This window comes from Myodes glareolus, chromosome 19 (assembly GCF_982192425.1).
Source record: "Myodes glareolus chromosome 19, mMyoGla1.1, whole genome shotgun sequence".
Lineage (NCBI taxonomy): Eukaryota > Metazoa > Chordata > Mammalia > Rodentia > Cricetidae > Myodes > Myodes glareolus.
The window spans coordinates 34,251,113-34,277,005 of NC_142044.1; the positions used below are offsets into that span (position 1 = coordinate 34,251,113).

The window sequence follows — 25,893 nt, forward strand, 5'->3', positions numbered from 1 at the left end:
TCTTCCCTCATGAACTCCTCTCATTTTGCAGTTTCAAAGGGGGCCTGCTTCTGCAAGACTCTGGGGGTAACTGCATCAGGCCAAAAGGGCCCATTCTTTTATGATGTGAATGGCTCAAGGTGGGTATGCCTTGTGGGGATCAGAGAAGTGACAGTCTGAGTACAGACCTACACGTCACGAGTATGGAGCCCTCTAATCACAGCAGGGGCAAGCGAGAATGTCCTTTTAGATATTGGCTGTCCCATTTAGTCACACAGAGATCACAGTGACAGTCTGAGTTTGAGGGTGAGAGTTGGATCGTATGTACATGCACACACACTTCCATGATGGAATTCAGGGCCTCAGGCACACTAGGCAAGTTAACTGATATATATATATATATATATATATATATATATATATATATATATATATATATATATATATATATATCCAATATATATTTTTTGAACAGAGTCTGGCTAAGTTACTCAGGTTGGCTTTGAACCTGCCATACTCCTAACTTAGCTTTCCAAGTAGCTGTGATTACTTGCCTTCATGCCTGAGACTGATTTGTGTTATTTCTTTTTCCCTAAACACCTATCCTGGCCTCTGCCCACTCCCCTTTACTCATAGGGGCAGGCACCTCTTCCCACCCTCCATAACTTGGGTTACATATATTTCACAGAATGTATCCAAAGGTGACAAAATACTCTATTTCTGGCCATTCTTTATAATCCTAAGCATGATTTTGCAGTGTAGGACTTGATTGTGTTATCGTATATATAGCCACATTTTCATGCTATTGCCCCCCCACATCATCATCTGTTTCTAACTGCATATGTAAACTATTCACACATATTTCTCTTATAGTCTGCGTGGGTTGGGTATGTAAGCGTGCATTTCATGATGTTTCTTAGAGTCAACCCAGAAGGGAAAGTGTTAAAGATGGGCTCTCCCTGAACACCTCTTCCATATTTTCATAGACCAGAACTGTATGACATAATCAGCCTATTCAAGGAGCTGCCGTGACTCAGTCCAGGACACAGAAGCACAGGATATGTCCCCACAAGAGCCAGTGTTCCAATAACGTCAGTGACACATCACATGTGTTTGCCATGAAGCCTTGAGGAAACCACTCAAGGGCAATTGCGTCAGTTTGAACACATTAGTAATAAACACAGAGTCACTATTAATGGGGAAGCCAGTATTTGACTCCTCTACTTCACTCTCCCTGTGTCTCCTGACATTCTCTGTCTGTTGTTTGAATCTGAACCTACACCTGTCTGAATGCTGTCTAGTGAATCTGTCTGTGTCGGTGTGTGTCGGTGTGTGTCACTAACAAAGGGCTTTGCTTTTCCCAGAAAGCATTACTGGGGTAAGAATGGTATACTGTACGGAAACCTTAAAGAGTTTTCCAAGGGATGAAGTTACTAACCCCAACTGGCCCCAGGGGGCCCAGATAACAAATTAGTGCTATTAGCAATGTCTGTATGCTGCATTTTAACACTATGGATATTCATTTCATACAGTTTATTTCTATGTATTTGCTGTTTACCACATTTATTACCATAGCATGCACACACAAATGAACTCCTCTGATTCAGGAACACAGAGAGAAAGGTGTAGCTAATTTAAGATAACAGCTATGTCTTAGTTTATGTTGTAAAAATTGATCATCTGGGAAATCCAAGGCAAGTAGAGTAGGCTGTTACACTGTCCTCTTAAAGTCACGTTAAACAAACACATGATTGCACATTAGGATAGCAATCTTAAGTGATCTCAAGGTGTATACATCAGGCTATGAGGTCCAGCAAAAAGTTCCAGGTCCTTAGAATGTAAAAGATATTTTCAGAATAATGGAAATGTGTTGCCACAGGCAATGACTGAAGTGGAATGCTTAGTGGCTCTTTGCTTTCTTCTGTTTTTATTGACTACCATCCTGAGTGTTTCCTTGGAGAGTAAGTTGCATACTTCCCAAGGTCTTCTGTGCTGTGGTTGTTATTTAGAAGGGAAACAAGATACAACTTACATAGCTGGGAACAAATCAGCCCTGCCACACACTCTCTTCCAATTCTGTCTGTCCAGTCACATCATACCAGCTCTGCTCCTCATCTGCTCCCCATTACGTCATTTTTTGACTCATCCCCAAATTTCTCTGGACGGTCCCCTCTCAGATCTATCTTCTTCTTGCTAGTTGAGCATCCTTTTCACTGGTTCCCTATCACAGTACATGAAACCTAAACAGGCTTTGATATCTGATATCCGACCTGGTGGTCCTCAGGTAGTGTCTCTGGCTGCATCTCCATTCTGCTGAGCATCACTAGTCACACTTTACCCTGAGCACAGTAAGCCAGTTTCATCTGTGCAAGGCCTCCTCCTGCTCCTCCCTTCACTAGGGTGTCCTGCCCAGACCTCTACTTCTCAAGCACTGCTCCGGTGGCCTGTTCTCCAGGAGACTGCTCTATGGGCCCTTAAGACATTCACAGTCCCTGCTTTTCTCTTCTCTCAGCTCTATTGCCTGTCTCCACCTGCTATCCCTTCCTGCTGTGTCTGCATTTGCTCCTACCACCCAACTCAGAAGCCAGGCCTGCAGCAAGGGGCCTTCTCCCTGACTCAAATCCACAGAAGTTAACATAGCTATACACACCTCCCACAGATCCACCCTGAACCCTGGAGAAAACCAATAAATGGAGGCTTACCTTCTCACCCTTTTCTCCTTGGATGAAGGGTCCTCTCCCCTAGAGAAGGAAATCAGAAGACACAGGTCCACTGAGGGGGGCAGCTATGTAGTGTGGCATCACCCCAAGAGTCAAGCAATTGGATACTATCTCATGAACTATGGTTGGGCACCTCTGAAAGAGGTGGAGCTGTTATTGCGGAATGTGGATTCTCATGAGTGTTTTCTCATTTAATTTTCCAATAATGTAACATTATAGAAACAAACTGTTCTTTCCATAACAGCCTTATTAGAATATAATTCTCATACTATATAATTCACCCACTTAAAGCATCTAATTAGTAATTTTAATTTCTTTAAAGTTATACAAAAATGTTCACAATCCATTTCAGAACATCTTCACTATTTGCAAAAAGGCCAAACCCACTAGCAGCTGCTCCCCATTTCCCATCCCTAGCCCTAGACAAACATTAATCTGTTTTCTATTCTATTCTAGAATAGAAATGAATTCTATTGTATTTCTATTATATTATATATATATATTATATATATCCATATATCATACTCAGCAGTCTTCTAAAGCTTCATCCATGTTGTACCCCACAGCACAACTTTCTTTGTTGTAGACCAATGGGAATGCAGAGACCCAGGACACTTCATTTACTCATGGCCAGTGGGTCACTGCTACTTTATTACTAAGAGAACAGCACTCTGAATGTGTGTACATGTTTTTGTGTGAATATATGTGATGTATGATTTCCCTCTGTATGCTGTGATTACCATTAATGAATAAAGAGACTGCTTTAGACATATAGCAGGGCAGAACGTAGGTAGGTGGGGAAAACTAAACTGAATGCTGGGGAAAAGAAAGGCAGAGTCAGAGAGAAGCCATAGAGCCCCATAGAGACAGATGTTGGAACTTTTCCCAGTAAGCCACAGTCTCGTGGTGATACACAGATTAATATAAATGGGTTAAATTAATATGTAAGAGTTAGCCAATAAGAAGCTAGAGCTAATGGGCCAACAATGATTTAATTAATACAGTTTTTGTGTGATTATTTAGGGAGTTTGGGAAGCTGGGAAATGAACAAGCAGCCTCCTTCCTACACACATGCTTGTGTTTCTTCAGAAAGGGATTGTATTACATGGTAACTCCCTTTGTAGGCTTTCAAGAAACACAAGACTGATTGCCCGGAAGCTGCACATTTCCTCAGCAGGAAGACTCCCATTTTGCTACATTGCTGATTCTTCTGTCTTTCACTGGGAGTGAAGTACGCAAGGCAGCAGTCATTGCTGTGAAGTTGCTGATCTTTCCTTTGAAATCCATCAGTTGTATGTCCCGCCTCTTGAGGCTCTGTAGTTGGTTATTATGTTAATTGTTGTGTATCTTGGAGAAACCTTAAAGGACTGACTCTTCTATCCTAAAGTATCTCTTTTTATGAACTGTTCTATCCTAAAGTCCATTGTGTCTGATAATTGTATGATCGTTCCCATTTTTGTTTTCTAATTTCAAAATGTGTATTTTCAAAACTCCTTCCTCATTATGTGTGTGTATTTGTTCATGTGTGCCAGTGTGTGTGTGATATTTGTGTATGTGTGTCTGTGCGTGTGAGTGTACATGCATGTACACTTGTTGGGGATGGGACTCAGGGCCTTGTGTCTGCTAGACAAGAGTTCTACTACTGAACCACACTCCCAGTCTCCTACTTGTATTCTTGAAGCTCCCCTAGACAGGGTTGTAATCAGACATTTCTATACCTTGTCTGAAAATCTGTTTTTTTAATACACTTGTTAATAATGCAATTATTGACAAGAGTAGATTTATAGACATTAGAAGGAGCATGTGAGATGCCCAGGGTGAAGGAGCCACTATTAAATGGTCAGTTTCAGGCATCACAGGGGTACCACTTTAGAAGAGCAGAATTCTGGGGAAAGAGAGAATGAAGTACTATGGCTTTGTTTAACAGGTAGCACTTCCTGGTGAAAAAGAGAGGTGCTTTCTCTCATGGCTTGGATGCACTCAGTGCCTGTATTCACCAGGCCTTTGACCCACACTTGCTAACCAACATGACCAGACTTGGATGCATGGGGGAGCCCTGGACCTCACATACTTGCCACATGCTCTCTCAAAGTAGAAAAGTAGCATCTTACTTACAGTATCTCCTTTTTCTCCCTTGGGCCCTGGAACACCCATCAGTCCAATGGGTCCTGGATCACCCTGAAGGGTTAGAAGCAAAATGAACGTCAGGTCAGATCCTCCCAACCGCTCTTCCGAATTCTGTACTCACAGGTTGTCCACAGCCAACCTTGCCCTACTTCCCCAGAACTGATGTTATCCTGGGAGACTGTATCATGGGTCACCTGCCCCAACTTGGAAGGTAAATAAGAACCAAAGTCACACTCCCTCACATTCCTTGAATTTATTCACAAATCCCTGGGCCCTGCCAGACCTGGGCATTTGAGTACAGAGACTTTGTGTGAATGTTGAGACAAACCTTTATCATGATGTCAACCTGGTGCTGAGAAGGTGTGTACTACTACCATGATATGGAAAACAGACAGAAAACAGTGAGAACGAGAGACAGAAAGGCCAAGGTTGGAAGGAGGAGGGTAGTATGGAAAGGACTGTTTCGATGCGATGCGATGCGATGATAGAGCGCTTCACCCAGAAGACAGAAGCAAGAGAAGAGAAGACATGCAGCGGCCTCTTTCTCTACCATCACCCTCAGCCCCAGACAAGGTATTAGTTGTGCAAAAGTAAAGACTTCCCACGCTGCCATGTAGTTGGTACCTCCAACCATCAATGTTCAAAGACCGAAGCACTGATGGAGAAGGCAGCATGCTGGAGAATGTGGGAGGGGGAGGAGGCTGCTTCTGACCAAAGATGGAGTCCTGTGCGCGAGCACCTGGCTTCGTGCAACTACCGAGTTTGCAATTTTTGTGCACAAGAAATGCATACAATTTATACAACTTAAATAACTCCTAAAGCCCAAGTCCTAAATGCTTCTTGAAACAATCAGCTTGCAAGGACTGATGCAAGATTAACTGCCTCTGGAGAGTAGAGCCTGTTGGAGCACATGGGCTGTGAACCTGAGCCTGGGCAACCCAGTCCTTCTTTCTGTAAACTTTTAGGCTAAGAAGTGCAGGTCTGGAAAGGTCAGAGTCTCATAGCTTGAACCTCATGCCACTTGTTCTTACTGTAGCATCTTAACTCGCTCCAAGGCAACTATGAGGCTGGTGGGACTGTGATCTAACACACCCCTGTCATGCTTCCACAGAGGTTAAAACAAAGGACACTATACCATGTAGGTACTGACCTTTTGACCAGGGAGTCCTACAGGGCCAGCAAAGCCCCGTTCACCCTGTAGGAAGAAAGACAAGAAGAAACAATAAAGGCGATATGTTAATTCTCTCCATCTCTCTTAAGGGCTAATTGCCTACTACTGGGCTTGAAATGTAGTCATATGCTCAGCCAGATAGGTCAGAGAGTTGAGCAGGAAACTACTGACTTCAGCTGAGAATCCGTTCCCCAATTGCAAACATGCATGGACAACTTTCACCACGACTTCCCATGCAGCCATAGAAGGATCAAAGCTATAAACACACCAGGGAACAGGAAGGGGGAATAGTCTATGTTCTCATTTATACATGGGAACTAAAGATGCCACACACAGAGATCAGAGAGAAGAACAATGGTTCCAGGCTGAGAAGTCGGAGAATGGAGAAGGCACTGGTCAGGGGGGTCAGATTTAACTTAGATGGAGACAAACTATAGGTCTGTGAGGTGACTGATGTTCTCTTTAGCTTGACCCAGCATTCTGCATCCAAGAGGCACATTAGAGCATCAGTTTATACCTTATAGATAAATGATATAATTGATCAATAGACAACATAAATGAGCATAAACAAAGTCATTTTATGGGCTATTATTTTCTCAGAACATATAACTTATTGAGAAAGTAAATTATGATGCCTGCTACTATCAATTTGTATAATGGTTATTTACTAAAATACAAAGCATGACAGGTCTAAGGCAATTTCTAGAAACACGGCTGCATTCAGATTTTAAAATGTGTGAAAGATCTTGTTAGTGTGTTTACACACACTTTGTATGCTGTGGGCACCTCTAATATTGCCAAGCTGAGAACAAACACATGTTTCTTATGCTATAAATAAAGACACCACATACTACTGGCCCATTTCTGCCTGATTCCATCACTAATGATATTTTCACTCTTGTTCTAGTTTGCATCTCTGTTGCTGTAATAAACACTCTGACAAAAAAGCAACTTGGAGAGGAAAATGTTTATTTCTTATTCCACTTCCAGGTCACAATCCACCAATGTGAGAAGTCAAGGCAAGAACCCAAGCCAGGAACCTGAAGGCAATTACTGAAGAAGAGACCATGAAGAGATGCAGCTTGCTCTGTCCGGCTTACTTAGCCTGCGTTCTTTAAATATATACCTTTATCTATTTATTTTCATGAGTTTTTTGCCTATGTACTACGTGTGTACCTGGTACTATCAGAAGCCGGAAGGGGGCATCAGCCACCCTGGGACTGGAGTTACAGACGGTTGCAAGCCACCATAAGGATGCTGAGAGTCAAACCTTGGTTCTCTGGAAGACCAGGTAGTGCTCTTAACTGCTGAGCCACCTCTCCAGCCCTTTAGTTTGCTTTCTTATACAGGCCAGATCCAACTACCTAGGGATGATGTAGAGAGCTGGGCTCACCCACTTCAACCATAAATCAACATCAATCATCAATCAAGACATTACCCCACCCACATGCCCAAAGACCGATCTAACAGAGGCTGTTCCTCAATTGACGTTCTCCTTCCCAAGTGACAAGAAAGACTAAATGGTATAACTCTACTCCTGGGTGCTCATTTACTTCAGAGCAATCACAGATGTCCTCAGCGTGTGCACGCAGGAGCTCCTATAGTGTCCATCAGAATGTCTTGGACACTGTTCGCATTCATCACCATGACTGGTAACAGAGATGTAATCACGGACTCCAAAGGATGGCTGATATCACTTATTAATTGAAATGAAAGACTTGAACAGCTGGAAGCAAAGCACGTGTAACCAGAGCTCTGCCTTAGAAGAAGATTGTGATTTCCTGGGCCTCGTGCTAAGCTTTTAATAGACACACAGATGCAGGAGGCAGGGGGCCACACCAGCTTCACAGGTGGGCAGGTAGCTCCTCCACGTGGCCTGTCTTCCATGCAGAGTGAGTAGGTCTTCTTGTCCGTCCACTTGTTCCTGTGAAGATAGCTCCCTAGGATGATCCAGGTCTCAGAGTTTTCTCTCCCTAACCACACTAAGACCTGCAAGTGCCACATCCTGCTGGTCTTAAAATCTCACTGTGCATCATAGTGTGAAGGACAGAGCAGGTGTTGATCGTCTATGGCCAAAAGCTAGGACTAACATCTTGGAAAAAAAGCATAGGTTATCAGGTGATGGCACACAGAGTATGAGGCCGAGACTGCACAGACTGAGAAGCTCAATCGGGAGACCCTCATGCTGCAAAGGGAATGGGAGGATGTGTGCCTTTCTCCCTCACCCCCGTCTGTCCATCTTCCTATCCATCCATCTTTTCACACTTTATTCACCAATTCAACCATTGTCTAATAGTTGCATCTGTATCCAAAGGTGAAGCAGCCCCCAAACACAGACACTATTCAATCTCTGTCAACTGGAATTTAGGATTGTGCTCAAGAAAAAACAAGGAAATGTTATCAGCCCAGTGTGGCCATGGCTATATATACTGAAGCCTGGGGAGAGAAAAGGGACTTTTCTTAGAAAAGAATGTTGTGTACTATTATTTTAACTAGGCAAAGGTGCATTACATTTGTTGATACTGCAGAATATTACCTTAAGTATGGGAAGGTATGTTACATTTCTTTCTGATGCCTTTGTTAATGATGTCAAGATGTGCCTCAGTGAGTAGTGCTGCACTTGTTTAATTATGTGAAGACACATAGCATTTGCTTCACCTTGCCTGCCTAAGGCACATGATTGGCCTAATAAAAAGCTAAATGACCAATAAATAGGCAGGAGAGGGGTAGGCAGGACTGGCAAGCAGAGAAAATAAGTAGGAGGAGAAATCTAGGCTCAGGAGAGAGAAGAAGGAGATGAAAATAAGGGAGATAAAGAGAGACATGCTCAGGGTCAGAAGCCAGGCTGCCATCAGCTAGCCAGGCATGGGAAGTAGGAAAGTAAGGGAGGGAGGGAGGGAGGGAGGGAGGGAGGGAGGGAGGGAGGGAGGGAGGGAGGGAGGGAGGGAAGGAAAAGGAGAAACAGATTAAAATAAGAGCTAAGCTAACAGTGGGCATTCTTAACTAATAAGAAGTCTGCATGTCTTGATTTGGGAGCTAGTTGGTGGCCCAAAGGAAGAAGCCTGCTACCAAAGAAGGTCCTGGACAGTTATCAAATGGGGGTGAATGACAAGGAAAAGGGAAGTCTGGAGAGAAATCACAAGGCCAACATGCTCAGCAAAGGTTCACTGCTCATGCTTTAGAAGACGAGCAGGTGTCAGCCAGGGAAGGCTACTCAAGAAATGGAAAAGATGTGTCACGCAGAAGGTGCTGTATCCTCAAATGGCCAAAGATGAGATGAGTGTCCTTGCAAGAAACCTGCTTTTATTTGACCTGGGAACTATCAGGGAGAGATACTGAGTCATGAGATTGGAGGCACTGGGGATGTGGCAGGGGTCACATGGGGATGAATGTAATGAAAAGGTGTCCTTAAACCATGCCAAGGAGGTCAGAGGGGAGCCAAGCACTGGTGAGTTAGACAGTGGCAAGGGAAGTCGATGCCTCTTGAGATTCCCAGCAGTGACCACACAAGCTTCCATGGGACCCACTCAGACACAGACCTGGATGCAAGGGGAAGCCCTGGCCTTGGGAGGGTGGGTTTGGGTAGCACCTCCTATCTGGGCACAGTGGCAGGAGAGCAAAGCCTCTTCACACCCTTTCTCACTGGGAATCTAACTGCAAGTGAGACTCAGGAGGATGTGGGTTTAGACAGCCGCCTCTCTGAGGCTTCCCTGGCATGTGGAAGAGATCTGTTCCCGGGCTGAGGCAGCCGGAGCCTGAGCCTGCAGGTGGAAGACCAGCTGCCCTGCTTGAGTGTGCTGACCCCATCTTTCTGCGGCCTGCTTCTTCCCTAACCTAGATACTGGCCATGGGGTATCCTAATGTCTCCTACAGCCTGACAAAAGCTCAGGGAATAACTAGTCATTGGCAAGTTGACTTGGCAAGGAGCTCCTTACTTTATCCATGTCTTCCCAAGAGCCTGGCTCTCTAGAAACAAGGGGTGGGAGGTGTGAAGAACAACAGCGAGGGGGAGAGGAAAGAGAAGCGCATATTGGTTAGATATTACCTTCAAAGTGACTGATCCAGTTACCTCCAACTCTGTTCACCTGGGGCTGGGTGTCCCTAGTACTGGGCAGAGCCTCACAGTCCCTGTGTGTAGCTAGCACCATATGGGTGAGGACAACCGCTAAGGCCCTGGGGGTACCGGTCCAGAGGATCTCAGAGAGACTGTCTTCAGACAGTTCTGCTCCTTGACAACCTTGTTCCTACTATTCATAATAGTAAGTGTTTTCGGGGGCTGGAGAGATGGCTCAGAGGTTAGGAGCACTGTCTGCTCTTCCAGAGGTCCTGAGTTCAATTCCCAGCAACCACATGGTGGCTCACAACCATCTGTAATGAGATCTGGTGCCCTCTTCTGGCATACAAGCATACATGGAAGGAATGTTGTATACATAATAAAATAAATAAATCTTTAAAAAAAATAGTAAGTGTTCTCTCTCTCTCTCTCTCTCTCTCTCTCTCTCTCTCTCTGTGTGTGTGTGTGTGTGTGTATGTGTGTGTAACACCACTACCGACCTATAGAAATTTAAAAGCAAATAAATGAAAGCCTTGGGTACAAACCAAGAACGTAATGTGTGCCCAGTGGATATAGGTATGGATGTTCACAAGCATGGAGCACTTTGCAAAACTTAAAATTATAGCCAAACCTTTATTCATAAATATACACCCACACCCACCCCACCACACACACGTGTAATGACACATATTCAGATTAGTGTGTGTGGTTAACCAGAGGAAACAGCAAGAAGGGTGAGGGTGCAAATAACAGCCAGGGAGACCCCATAACGCATTATTAGCTGCAGGAAAACATTAATTAGACCGAAGTCTGAGAACCTCCCTTCCGTCATGCACAAAAGTAAAGAAACAGACATTCCAAGGAACACGATGGTGGTCTGAAAGCCGGGGGCCACCCTGGTCTGGTAGTTCAGGTGTGGTGGGAAGCTGTTCCTTCAGCTCACTATCAGAGCGGTCCTGCCGACCAGCCTGGCCTGCCACACTCAGCTCTGATGCTACAGGGGACTGAGGGAGGACGGTGAAAGCGGGGCGGACTACCTTTTCTCCTGCAGGGCATGAGCAGTTGATGGTCTTCAGAAACCCGATCTGTTCGCTACCAGGCGTGGGCAGCTGTGGAGGTGCAGGCGGAGGCTCTGTCACCACGGTCACCTGACACTGAAAGGAAAGGTCAAGGGGTCAGAATCTGCCACCCCCTGGTGAGGAGCATGAGGTCTGGAACTGAAGGAAGGGGGCAGGGAAAGGAAACCAAAAAGCACCCAAGGGCACACGAGTGGACAGAACACATCTAACAGGGCTCTGCTCTCCTGAGGCCTTCAAGTGGACAGGCTAGGCAGTCAAGCTCTAGACAGTGACCAGTTTAGCAACCTAGAAGAACCACTGAACCACCCTGGTAGCATGGCTCACCATGTAGAATGGAGACAAGGGTGGGTCCCTTATCATCTTCTGAGACGGGGTAAATGAGACCACTGAGGGAGACGTCCATCTTACTGTCTCTTACCTACACACTCCATAGCCTGACCCTCCTCCTTCTGCCCTCCCTAAAATCTCAGCTTCTTTTGCCCCCTTTTTCCTTCCTTCTCCTCCTCTCTACCCACACTTATGTCAAGGTGTCTCCAGATCCCCAGCCCCTGCACACTGTAGGAGTGCTAAGAAGAGCACAGTAATGAAGGCCTTTCTGGGTCCCCGAGCCTGGCCCACCCTGGGAAACAGGTTCCATTCCAATCCCACATTTCAAGCATATCTTGGAAGCAGGATTTGGTAGAAAAATATGGAGAAAATGGGATATAAGGAGTGGGTGATGAGGCCTAAGGGGTGCAGACCCTGCATTTAAAGGCCTAGTGGGTTCAATCCTCATCTCGGGGGCCATTAGTGTTCTGAGTGCTACATTGCTGCCTATCCCAAAGCACTGTAGTTTCCCCTCCCGTGGGCACGGAATTCATCAGCCCATTGCCATCTCGGGGCACCCTCCAACCTCTGCCTTCCACACTTCCCCAAAGCTGGGGCACGGCTGGAAGCTTTGGGTCACCCTGACTGAGGCTCTGATTAATGTGATTTTCCCCAAACTCATGCTCTGTGTGAATGGTTACAAGTAAAACATGAACCTAGAACCCCCCCACACACACACGCTGGTGGCCAGTGCCGCCCTGGGATCAACTGCTAATTCCCAAACCCTGAACACTCAAGTCCCATACGCCATATACATCTCCAGCCCAGTCTGTATGTAAGCTCACCGGACCGGATGGGATATCGCAGCAAGTCTCCAATTCCGCATGCCTTGAGTCACAGTAGATCACAATCCGCTGCAGGTCAAACTGCAAAGGAACAGGAGGAAAGAAGAAAGAACTGAAATCTCCCTGGTATGAGACAGTCCACTTGCTCTTGGGATCTTTCCCACCCTGTGCTGCTCTGGTGGGCTGGGCCACATGGGGAGACTCTGCATTGTCTGTGTACCCAAATGCCATCTAGAGAAAGTCCCCTTGCATGGGAGGCCCATGCTCGCTTGCACTGTAGAGAAATCATGGCCTTAGCCCCAGCTACACACACAGGCTCACCCACGCCTATCTGTTCACCACCACTGCAGGCAACATAGCACATAGATGATGAGACAGTTTCCAGACGGAAAACTCCGTGTGTCCCTATTCTCATGCTTTGGGGGCATCTCCACACAGTAGCTTACATGAACCTTTGAGATAAATACCCACTATCCATTTCACCTTTAATACCCTCTACCTAGTCTTAAAAACTTAAAACAGAAAGATCTCGATATTTAGGAATGATAGTGAAACATGCACACATGTGTACACACACACACACACACACACACACACACACACACACAGGCACACACACACTCCAGCCTGTGAACATGGCAGCAAGCTGTAGAGTGACTGCAGACCTGACAACTGTCTGCTTTCTGGGTCCCAGGCTCTTGCAGCCAGAGACTGCTATGCAGAAACCTTGCCTTGAGCTCAGGCTGAGATTATTGGATGTCACATGGTCAATGCAATTCAAAAACCAAGGCCGCTGCCTGGGCTCAGTTCATCCACCACCCACCCTGCTCTCTAGTCGCTCCCTTTTCTGGACTGACCTGGGTCTCTCCACACGCTAAACCCTTTCCCATGCACTCACCCCCTCAGAGTCCCACTACCCAGGAGACTCCTCCCGCCCACTGTTGACAGGCAGACTGCTCTCAGCTCCCATCTTCCTCTTGCTGGCCAGGCTCATGCTCCACCCCTCACCATTCATCCTCACAACAGGACCCGCCATGCAGCGCCACTGTGTTCCTCTGCTCTCCAGCACCTATTTCCTCTGCCACAACAAAATCTCTGGGGGACAAGGCTCTGCTCTCTCTTGCCCCCAGCTCTCGAGCAGCCCCTGACACAAGACAGATGTGGTCCAGGCAGATCCTCAACGGACGAAAGAACCTTTAACAAACAGAACTGGTGGGTGAGGGGCTCTGCCTGTGTGGGGTTCCCCAGACTTCTGCTTCTACCAGGAGTTCTTCAAAGCACACCCCATCATGCCACCTGATTCTCAACTGAAGGACAAGAAGATCTATGCATGTCTATCTCACTTCCTGTTGAGACACCAATCCAGACCAGAAGAAAATGAAAGACTGCGTATTCTCGATTTTGAGCAATGCGGGTCTTTAGGAGGCGGTCTGCTTTCTACATTAGCCGTGATCCACTGACCACAGCTGGGCCAACAGACAACGCTATAGAGCTGAGGTTGGGAGGAACCCCAAACTCCCACAACTGCCTTTGATCTGTGTTACTTTGTTACCTTAACCCTCCCCACCCACTGTCTGCCCAAGTCCCAAAATCTCCACTCGTTTTATCCTTCTGGGCCTCATTCCTGTCTGAGAGCCAAACTCGGGTTCAATCTACAGCAGCTGCGGGCTGAACTATCTCCTGGGTCAGCTCCCAGTCTCCCACTGTATCCCACACACAGGCGCTTCTGAATGGCGCTTTGGGAACTCTGGTGTGGAAACAGATTGGGAAGAGCTGAAAGCGTGAGTTGGGCCCTACCATGCTGAGTCTAAGGTTCAGCTGTCATGACGTCACATCAATTCTCCTATCCTCCATTTGCCTTTCAATGATATGGTCTCACAGAGCTACAGAGGGAACTGAGGGGCTCACAGGATACAAGGCCTGTCCCGCATCAAGCCTCGATAAGCTGAGGCCTCTTCCCACTGTATCTAAGGCCCCAAACCATAGAGCCACAAGTATTCTAGCTCCTGCTGTGGGAAGGATATAAAATACTGACTCTTCCTCCAAGAATTTAACCTAGAAACCCAGCTAAGGATGAACGGCTGAAGCCCCCAGATTCCTTGGGATTTGACACCAACAAAGCTTTCTCATTGATAGCAGGAAATAGGGGAATGAGAGGATCCTCCCACTTAAGGAACCAGTCCAAGTTCCAAGTGAAAGAGACACTGAGCTCCTTGTGGACTTACAATGTGGAGTGAGTCCTTCCATCTCTGTGCCTGCCTTTGCCTCCTAAGCGGGACTAAGGGACATCACAGTGCTGCAGTGTTGCACCGAGTGAGGCGCTCAGAGCTGACAGCAACCACACAAGGGTGCACTGCCCAGAGGCCACCAGAGTCTCTACCTGATGCATAAACCGAAGTGGAAGGGCCACAGACACTGCCTGACACTGGAGCACTGAGCTCTCTCTGGTTCTTTGCTTAAAAAACGGGGCCATAGCTATATACAAAATTGGCTGGTGTCACAGCAGAGACATGAACAGCCTAACAATGTTCCTGAGGCTGGGCCCTTCCAAGGAGGAAGATCACCTGTGCTTGCATTTCTCGGAGCCACGTTAGAGCAACTGAGCCCGATGTGGGGCCAGTGGAAACTGGTCAAAGGTCAAGGTTCATGGAAGAGTGGATCCCTGGGTTTCTCAGTCCATGGACACCTATGCTGAGACTCTGGAGAGAGGCAGAGATCTGAGGGAAACAGGGCAGGGGAAGAGAAGCCTGGGGGCCTGTGGGAAGGACAGAGTAAAGAGCTTCCGCGCCTCAGGGTCCTCCAGCAGATACCACCCTCGGAGCCCAGGAACAACGCTCTCTGTTCCCTCCACGGGTCTGACACTACCAACTCACAGGCACCAGCTCACTATTTTAGCAGCTGACTCAGGAACCTCACTGTATTCCAGCTCCACACCCACTTGCTGCCCCTGCACACTGACCCAGCTACGACCCCTGCCTCTCCATTCTTTCCCCTCAGATGCTTCCTTCCCAAGTGTCCTCATCTTCCCATGGAACTCTCTCTGCCACAAGCAGAGGCTGCTCGGGCACAGCACTTGCCCACTTTAGTTTTTTTTGGCCAGTGTCACCTGCAGGCCGACTTCCAGGATAGATCCAGCATGCCTTGGATTTGTTTCATAACTATCTCTTGTACCTGGTGTTTTAAGCCCCTCCCCTCTGGCAATGCAGCTCACAAGAGACACACTCTGCCTTGTAGCCTTTATCCTCTATGCCTAAATTAACTTCCTCTAGGAAGCCACGCCACACACCTCTTGTAGCTACCAAGGTTTTTCCCTTCTCCTGGCGATTCTCAGGGCCCTGTGACCTCCGGCTCCCTGGAGACTCTGCACTAGCTCTGGCTTGAGGGGATAACTTAGCAAGAACCTGGTTCTCTTTGTTATGGTGATTCCACTTGTATTCAAGGTCTTAGCAGTGGGCCTATAGCCTGCCTCCCCTAGCTGACCCTGCCCGAGGGGCCAGGAAGCTTTAATCTTCTCCTCCTGCTCCTGGATGGGAGGAGGCCTTGCATTTTCGATCCCTCTAGCCCACTGGTATATATACCCGACTTGAGTTTAATAAAGTGGCCATTTACTCTGGTAAATGAGCAAAGGTCTCTTTTGTGTGTGTCTCTTTTTCAACCCTCAGGACAATCGTCCATTCTCGAGGGCCCGAGTTCGGGAAAGCGCGCAGCCTGGGTCGGGCGTGGGTATCCACTGGAAAGTGCAGACTCTTACACCTCTCTCGGTTCCCTCCTCACAGCTACCACACTTGTTCAGTTTGGACACTTATCCTTTAAGTTCCACGGTACACGATGCCCATGACTACTGTGGCAATTATTTAACCAGACTGAATGATCTCATTGAGTCTTCCTTTCATAGGAACCCTGGGTTGGTTAAATTCTCATGTCTTTTCTGCTACTCAGGCTCAACATAACTGGATGCCTGCACAATATTAAATAGGCAAACATATACAGAAGACAGAGAAGCAGCAGCCATCATAATGGAACTTGCATTGATCCGAGAAGCTACTAAAACACACAGTACGCACAACATGGGTGTTCTGCTGCTGCTGCTGCTGCTGCTGCTGCTGCTGCTGCTTTGTTGCTGCTACTAATATGGCCTGCAAGGACCAGGTTGCCATGCAAAGGATACAGGATTTAGGGCCTGCAAGCTCTCTCCATGCTTGTTCATCCCATGATGGTGTGACACCACTTGAATATGATTTGTGATACTATGAGTATTTGGCCCAACTCATCAAAGTACTACTGTCCCTTGGTACCCTAGAAGCCCTCCCTGTAACATCCAATGATGTTGAGCCCTTTATTTTAAAGATGACTAGCATTTGCATGTCAATCATACTCTCCCTTATAGGCACCAGTATCACTAATGCCCAGTGGAGAGTCTAGCAAACAGAAGGATCACAATGTGTATACAATGAATGGATAAATGAATGAGTGAATGAATGAATGAATGTGAAATCTGGACTTCAATATGCAGCTTTCTGAGTCAAGTGCCGCCCCCCAGAAAGTCCATGGTGATGATTGATAAATTGATGATAAATTGGAACTACAGACAAGGGAGACACTAAGGCATCTAGATTCTAGGGTTCGCTCCGATGGCCCTGGCACTGCCGACAAGAGCCCCTCGGGTACTCACGTCAATGGGCACACTGTCGTAGAGACGCTTGCCAATCACAGTCTTGCCCTGGATGTCGATGTTCTCCCTCTCCTCGATGGGCAGCGTCTGAACCAGCATACAGTCAATGTAGAGGGACACATTCTGGGCCTGGATGCTTAGAGCCATCTTGTGCCAGTCACGGTCAAAGAGGTCATCAACTCGGGAACCTCGGAAGACCACCCTGACTGCGTCCTTCATGGCACCCACAGCATTGTACTCAACCGCCTTGTTCTCACCATCCAGTCTGATAGAGACCTAAGGAGACAGGCACAGAGAGTCCTTGAGGGTCTAATACATTCCCTGAACATGCATGGGACAAAGCATGGGCAGAAGTAGGGAGGGTGGAATCAGCCCTGAGAATGCTGACACAGCCAACTGTGCCTCTTACACCAGGATTCTCAGAGCTGTCTAAGTTGAGGCCAGTTAGGTGCCTTTCTGGCCTCTGATTCCTCCTCAGCATGCTGGTATCAGTAGCCAATGTGTAGGGTGCTCAACTTGGACAGTAATTAGATTGAGTCTGCTCATCCACTAGGCTGAGATCATGTACTCAGTATGAGAAGAGGCTACTGGGGCCTCTGTGAGACTTCAAATGACCAGTGAAGAGGGCCTGAGGCATGACACCAACCAGAAATCTTAACTAATCTCAGGGTCTCTTAAGACCCTGCCCTACCTAACATAGATGTCAAGTGCCAGTGTGTAACCAGATGGGTGATCCCCTCCTGTCTCTCATCTAGAAGACTCAACTGAAGCTATGAGAATGAAGCCTCTTAACTGGTGAGAGCCTCAAATATCTGGTTCACTCATGCACACTCAGCCCTTTGCATAATCTCCCAGTACAGAGAAAGTACTCAGGGTTGTCTAACCTACTGGCTCCTTTGGGCTATATTGTCATCTTCAAAGTCTATGCTCAAGAACCGGACAACCAAGTTCCAAAAAGCAAACAAATCTCACACACAAAATAATCTTATAACATTCTAAGAACATTTACAGTTTTATGCTGGGCCACATCCATAGTGATCTGTGGCTGCGTACAAGACACCTCTGCAAGGAAGGTCACTTCCGCTTGCTTCTGGTGGATGAACAGTTATGTCCTCACCCATGCTCTCCCTTCTTCGTCCCCTCCAGGATGCTCGCAGAGCATGCTGTGTGTGACAGGCAAGCCAGGTATCGGGAATGCAGCAGTGAACGTGTGGAGACTTGGGCAGTGCATGAACACAGGGGCATCGACTAAGGTTAATCTTCACCCGTCTTGAATCAAACCCGGTCCGTGCTATCGCTTCCTGTGGTTGCTAACCCAGGGTTGCATCAGCATCCCCTTGCTGGTTCCCACTCCTTTTCCACACCCCACTCTTAACTCCAACCACTATCATCATCATCATCATCATCATCATCATCATCATCATCATTATAGTTCAGCAGTTTAGATGTTGCCTGATTATCCTAAACCAGAAAGTCATTTTGGGACATTGTGACCTCAGACTATTTAACCTGTCTGCACTGTTTCTTCATTTGTAAAATGATATTGAAAGTGGCATCGCATCACAGGCTTGCTGAGGGTAAAATAAATAAGTATACATAGAAGCAATTTACATATACTCCAGGTTTTGTGCTTAATCTTAATTACAATAACTTAAGTAGGTAAAATCACAGAAACCAGTCTCTTCTAATGATTCTTGTTTGCTTCCTCTTGTTCTGATAAAGACCATGACTGAAAGATGTAGTAGAAGAAGCAGGGCCCCTTATTTGTCCCAGCCGCCCCACTAGCTTACACCCAAAATAATCACTTAGAAACTGTATTAATTAAATTACTGCCTGGCCCATTATATCTAGCCTCTTCTTGGCCAACTCTTACATCTTAATTTAACCCATTTCCATTAATGTGTATTGCCACTTGACTGTGGCTTTACCGGCAAGAGTCTAACCAGCGTCCATCTCGGGCAGGAGAATCATGGCTTCTGCCTGTCTCTGCTTTCTTCCTCCCAGAATTCTGTTCTGTCTTCCCTGCCTACCTGAGTTCCGCCCTATCAACTAGGCCAAGGCAGTTTCTTTAATAACCAATGAAAGCAACACAAATACAAAAGGGCCTCCTACATCAGAGAGAAACTTGGAGAGAGGGTTTACCCAGGTCCCAGAACATCACTGAGGTAAGTCAGAACAGGAACCTGGATGCAAGAACTGAAGCAGAGGCCATGGAGGCCTGCTGTCTTCCTGGCTTGTTCAGCTCTCTTTCTTATATGACCCAGGACCACCGGCCTAGGAGTGGCATTGGCTACAGTGGCCTAGGCCTGCCCAGATGAATCATTAATCAAGAACTGCCTAACGGTCGATCGTACAGAGGTATCTTCTCAGCTGAGTCTCCCTCTTTCCAGATGACCCAAGCTTATGTCAAGTTGACAAAAAAATTAACCGTCACACCAATACTTGTATACCGTTAGAGTCTAAGAGACTTCTCATTTTTTCAGACGTTTTGATTGATTTACACTTACTTGCCTTTACAGTTATAGATCAACATTTAAAGCTATCTTGTTTAGTAATTGTGCACACCTGCACACCTGTTTATTCCAAGTCTACTTTCCCATCCTTTAAACAGACACTCGATCTTCTCCTTTGTTAATCCCTGTAATACCAGAGGCTAGAAAAGCATGTGGTACGTGGTGGCATTCAAGAAAAAGGTGCTGAATGGATGAATACATCAATAAGTGGAAAGGAAAGAGCCCCTGAGACTACATAAAGGTTCCTGTGCAGTGCAGAGAACTGGCCAACGTATCCACAGCACAGCCCTGGTCTTCTGGGTTCTCTTTCTGACTCAACCTCCCTTCAACACAATCAAAGGGTTCCTCATGTTTCTTTTAATTGGCCCACCTGCATACTTCTTACAGGCATAATGAGTGACCCAAAATAATGGGCTCCTCTCGAATTGCATGACACAACACACACAGTGTAACTGTGTTGTGACTGAACGCTGTCCTCCACTTCCTCATAGTAGTCTCATAGGCCTCAGTTCCGACCCTGATCATCTTCAGTGCTCCCTGGAGACTTTGCTTTCCCTCAGATGTTTGTCTCAGGCAAGTAAGAAAGCAAGCCAAGATATTCAGAGGCCTGAGTCGTGTGACCACCAACACTAGCTGGGTGACCTCCTGGAATCTGCTTCATCTCTCAGACGCATCAACAAATGGCGGTGGCTCTGTTTTCAAGCTATGTCTACAGCCTGGTGACTCCAACAGGAGGGCATCAGCAGACGTGGCAGACAGAAAGCACAAAGCTCTGCAAATGCCATGAAAGAAAAGACCGAGACTGTGGGGGTGTTAGGGTCTCACCCCACAAGAATGTAATGGCAGGTGCCCAGTACCACCCTGCCAGACCAGAGAAACTGGAGAAGCAAATCTATGGCTAACAGGCAGTGGTGGTGAGCAGGAACCCAGAGCCAACAGAAGTCTGTCAATGCCTTTAGTCTCCCACGCAGAGGAAACTGGATCCCTCCATGGCTAACACTGAAAACGAGTTTGCACCTCAGTGTGACCACAGATGCTACGGCAGAGTTATTCAACAGGACTGGAAGGCCTAGACAGGCTGAGAACTAAAGCACAGACTCAGGGCCTTAACTGTTTGAGTCCAATTTTCAACTTTTGCTTTTACTACTTGTGCAAACTGAGGCCAATTCCTGAGCTTCTTGTGACATTTCTATGTCTTATTCTGAAATGGGTATGGTAGAACCAACCTATATGCAGGGTATTGAGGAGGGCTTGCTGCATTAAGAATTGTTGAGTCATCTGAATTGTGCTATGAGCAGGTTTGCGCCAGTGAGCAGTGAAGAGCAATGCTAAGGCTATCTCTGACCACAGGAGTCAATCCTATTCCATTCTATTCTATTCTATTCTATTCTGTTCTGTTCTGTTCTGTTCTGTTCTGTTCTGTTCTGTTCTGTTCTATTCTATCCTATCCTATCTTCATTTTTACTTCTCTTCTACTCTATTCTACCCTAGTCTATTCTGCTAGAATAAATCATATTCTGTTAGACTAAATCATATTCTATTCTGTTAGATTAGATTAAAAGTAGTGGCTGAATATCCTTGCCATTATTCCCTTCTCCTCACTACATTCTTAGCACCTCAATTGTGTCATTGCATTTACTTATTTTGCGAAATGATGGGGAAAGGAAGAGAGAGAGAGAGAATTGAAGAGGAGCACTTAGAAGGAGGTGATCGTGATCCAAGAGAGGGGAACAAGAAGCGGCTGCAGTTGTTTGTCTCGGACCACAGTCCATGATTATGATTGCTGGAGTCCAATTCCGTGGAAATTCGTTTTGTTTTGTTTTAGCCCCATATGAAAATCAAGAAGAGTTCCTCCCAGTTGAAAGTGAGAATGTCTACATGTATGCATATATACATGTAAATACATACATATATGTATGTGTATATATGTATATATATGCAAAGGCCTGAGCTCTAAGCTTTGTCCTCTCATTGGAAATATATATATATATATATATATATATATATACATATACACATATACACATATGTGTGTGTGTTTGTGTGTGTGTGTGTGTGTGTGTGTGTGTGTGTGTGTGTGTGTGTGTGTGTACAAAGCTAAGAGCTCAGGCCTTTGAGCACTGAGAACAGTTATTGCATTCCTCTCAGACTGATGCCCTGTGTCGATGAACTTGGCTTTGAGATCTGCCCTTCCTCATTGGGCCGCATGCTGTTGAGGAACTGCCCAACTGAAAGTTGATACTTTATAGGTCAGTAAGACAAGCATTTGGAAATTCACACGTGAGGAAACCGAGAACAACCTTCAGTGATACAAGAGATCTACTCGTGATTGATCCTATTACACATCAGACTCTGCTGGGTGCTTTGCAAAAGTGATTTTATTAACACCTGACTCTTTTACCCATAGTCCTTGATAAGTATTGTCATTTTCCACTTTCAAGCTAAGGGAACTAAGACTCATGGGCAATCCTACTCCATGTTCCACACCAAGAAAGAAGGTGATACAATATTTGGTCAGGTCCACCTGATCCTGACTATTGAACCAGTTTCTTGCACTATATGAGGTCACCAACAGACAAGGTGCCATAAGACTACAGAGCAGATGATCACTTTTCTGTTTAGGTAGAAATTCCTCAGAGGACGGTAACTTAGAAGGTTTAACCATGGAGGAAAGAGTAACTGAACCTACAGGTTCTTTGGGGCTCCATGGAATTGACCCCCTTCTGCCTAGGCCCAGGACCGAGCATCTTGCTGAAAACACAGTGGTCAAGAGTATTTCCTGGGAGGAGGACACAGCACTTGCCCCAAAGTTAGGCAGCATTACCCATACCTGTGGGATGCCATACTGGTCGATGACCTGCCAGATGTACCAGTCTTCTTTCCGAGATGTTTTCCGGAACCGGAAGGTTGTGACAAAGGCATACTCATCAGGCAGACCTTGGGGGAAGACATCCCTGAGAACAGAGAGATTGACAGATGGTTCCAGGATTAGTGAGAAGAATGGGAAGCTGGTCAAGGAAGCTTCCATGTCTGTTCAGCTACTGAGTCCTGACAGTGTGACCCCCAAGGATGCCCACAGCACCCTCCCAGTTATATTGGTGCCTCTTACTAAGACCGGTGTCTTAGTGAGACTTTATCGAAAAGCACTGTGGCCACTTCACTGCCTTTGCCTCAACCCTGAGTGCTCATCTACTGGATCCCCATCCTCCTGAAGACTGACAGCCAGTAAGTGCTAGGTGACCCTCCCTGAGGAATGCTTGCACTGGAGAATTCCAGCCTTCACCTCTCCTGTCCTGTTCCCGTGTTTCTTTTACCAGGGATTCTATACCAAGTAGCTATGGTATCAGGGTATGCCTTTACAAAAACCATGTGCTAAAATCCTAATGCCTAGGTAGTAGAGGATTTTCAGGCCTTGAGAGTGGAACCTTGTAACAGATAAGTGCCCTTGTAAGAGAGGCCCCTCGGCATTGTTCAGCATTTCTGTCATGTGATATTACCATGAGAAGACACCATCGATGAAGACCTGACCTTAGACAACAAAGCTCTATCTTTTTAAGAAGCTTCTGCCATTTATGAACCATGCAGGTCATATGGCACTGTCACTGAGACACAGGACACCCTCTTACACAACTTCAGGTACTATGGAGGTCCAAAGGCCCGTCATGCTGTGCCTGCCCAGAGCACCTTGGGCCACCTCTCCTTCCATCTTCACCCATGTCACAGACAGAGCCAGATACCAGAAAACAGAAAGATTTTCCTTGCTCTTGGATAGGTAGGATCAACATAACAAAAATGGCAATCCTACCAAAAGCAATTTATAGATTCAATGCAATCCCCCTCAAAATACAATACAATTCTTCACAGACTTCAAAAGAGCAATACTCAACTTCATATGGAAAAACAAACAAAGTACAACGATAGACAAAACAATCCTGTACAAAAAAGGAACTTCCGGAGAAATCACCATCTCTGACATTAAGCTCTATTATAGAGCTACAGTAATAAAAACAGCTTGGTATTGGCATAAAAATAGAGAGGTTGACCAATAAATCAAATTAAAGACACAAATATTAATTCACATACCTATGAACACCTGATTTTTGACAAAAAAGCTAAAATTATACAACAGAAAAAAAGAAAGCATCTTCAATAAATGATGCTGGTATAACCGGATGGCAACATGCATAAAATGAAAATAGATCCATATCTAACCCTATGCACAAAACTCAAGTCCAAATGGATTAAAGACCACAATATAAATCCAGCCACACTGAACCTGATAGAAGAGAAAGTGGGAAGTACCCTTCAATGCATGGGTACAGGAGACCACTTCCTAAATATAACACCAATATCACAGACACTGAGAGCATCAATAAATAAATGGGACCTCCTGAAACTGAGAAGCTTCTGTAAAACAAAGGAATTGTCAATAAGACAGAAAGGCAGCCTATTAAATGGGAAAAGATCTTCACCAACTCCACATCAGACAGAGGACTGATTTCCAAAACATATAAAGAACTCAAGAAATAATAAGACATCAAAATTCCAAATAACTCAATTAAAAAATGGGGTACAGAACTAAACAGAGAATTCTAAACTGAAGAATCTCAAATGGTCAAAAGACAGTTAAGAAAATGTTCAACATCCTTAGCCATTAGAGAAATACAAATTAAAACAACTCTGAAATATCATCTTACACCAGTCAGAACGACTAAGATCAAAAACACCAATGATAGCTTATGCTGGAGAGGATGTGGAGTAAGGGGAACAAACACTCCTCTATTGCTGGTGGGAATGCAAACTTGTACAACCACTTTGGAAATCAGTTTCTCAGAAAATTGGGAATTAACCTACCTCATGACCCAGCAATAGCACTCTTGGGCATATAACCAAAAGATACTCAATCATACTACAAGGACATTTGCTCATCTATGTTCATAGCAGCATTATTTGTAATAGCCCTAACCTGGAAACAACCTAGATGCCCCTCTACCCAGGAATGGATGGAGAAGGTGTGGTATATTTATACAATGGAATATTACTCAGTGATAAAAAACAATGACATCTTGAAATTTGCATGCAAATGACTGGAACTAGAGAAAACCCCCCTGAGTGAGGTAACCCAGATCCAGAAAGATGAACATGGTATGTACTTACTCATAAGTGTATACTAGCTGAAAAGCAAAGGATATTGAGGCTACAGTTTATGATCCTAGAGAAGCTGGGTAATAAGATGAACCCTAAGAAAAGCATACATAGATCCACCTCTAAAGGGGAAGCAGACAGGATCTCCTGACAAGAATGAAAGCATGGGAATGGGGGTAGTATGGAGGGCAGAATGTGAAGACAAGAGGAGAAAGGGAGGGGGGAGGAGAACTTGAGGGACTGGAATAGTCCAGATAGAGGAAGAACAGAGACAAGAGCAAGGAAAGAGATATTTTGATTGAGGGAGCTATCATGGCGTTAGCAAGAAGCCTAACACTAGAGAAATTTCCAGCTAAGACCCTAAGCAATAGAGAAAAGAGTGCCTAAACTGGCCTTGCCCTGTAGTCAGACTGATGAATATCTTAAATATCACCATAGAACTTTCATCCAGCAACTGATGGAAGCAGAGGCAGAGAAATGCATTGGAGAACTGCTGAGCTCCCGAAGTCCAGCTGAAGAGTGGGAGAAATGAAAATATGAGCAAAGAGGTCAAGACCATGATGGGTACACTGACTGAAACAGTCTACCTGAGCTAATGGGAGCTCACCAACTCCAACCAGATAGGTAAGGTAACAGCACAGGTCCAATCTAGACCCTCTGAAATGTGTGTGGTTGACAGTTGTATGGTTGGGGCAGACTGTGGAGTCACTGGCAGTGGCACTAGGATTTATCCCTACTGCTTGTACTGGCTTTTTTGGAAGCTATTCTCTCTGGATGGATGCCTTGCTCAGCCTAGATAGAATAGGGAGGGTCTTGGACCTTCCCCCAAAGCAATGTGCCTTACCCTCTCTGAGGAGTGGATAGGGAGGGAATAGGTGGAGCAGATGAGAGGGGGGGAGAGAGTGGGAAGTGGAATTGGTATGTGAAATAAAAAAAAGATAGTTTTCTTTTTTAAAAAAATCATCTAAGACTTGATTTTAAATTGAGTACTTTGCGAAACTTAAAGGAGGACAGTGAGCCTTCATCTCATTCCACCCTGGAAATAACTTGTGAAGGATGTATTTTGGTCTTTGCATTGTAGGTCAGGGCACCAGGACTCCTTGGGGTTAACTCAAGGAGGTACAGCAGACAGAGTTCACACCCAGAGAGTCTGGGCTCTCCATAGTTTTTCTCTTAACCACCAGACAACTGTTCCTTCCTTCTGTAGAATTTGGCCAGGAAGGAGCCAAAGTCTACCCTGGGGGTGGAAAACTGCCTCTGGGAACACGCATAGCATGGATTT

The 25,893-nt window shown here is 45.8% G+C and overlaps 1 protein-coding gene across 1 annotated transcript in view; it reads right to left on the bottom strand.

The window, feature by feature from the left end:
- Nucleotides 1-25,893, bottom strand: part of Col22a1 (collagen type XXII alpha 1 chain) — a 245,719-nt gene that overhangs the window by 165,659 nt on the left and 54,167 nt on the right. The window contains exons 6-12 of the mRNA XM_087898834.1: nucleotides 22,297-22,420; nucleotides 16,954-17,229; nucleotides 12,282-12,362; nucleotides 11,089-11,205; nucleotides 5,977-6,021; nucleotides 4,815-4,877; nucleotides 2,682-2,720 (exon numbers count right to left, since the gene is read on the bottom strand). Of these exons, the coding sequence (XP_087754960.1) occupies nucleotides 2,682-2,720; nucleotides 4,815-4,877; nucleotides 5,977-6,021; nucleotides 11,089-11,205; nucleotides 12,282-12,362; nucleotides 16,954-17,229; nucleotides 22,297-22,420 (745 nt within the window). The remainder of the gene's footprint in view (nucleotides 1-2,681; nucleotides 2,721-4,814; nucleotides 4,878-5,976; nucleotides 6,022-11,088; nucleotides 11,206-12,281; nucleotides 12,363-16,953; nucleotides 17,230-22,296; nucleotides 22,421-25,893) is intronic.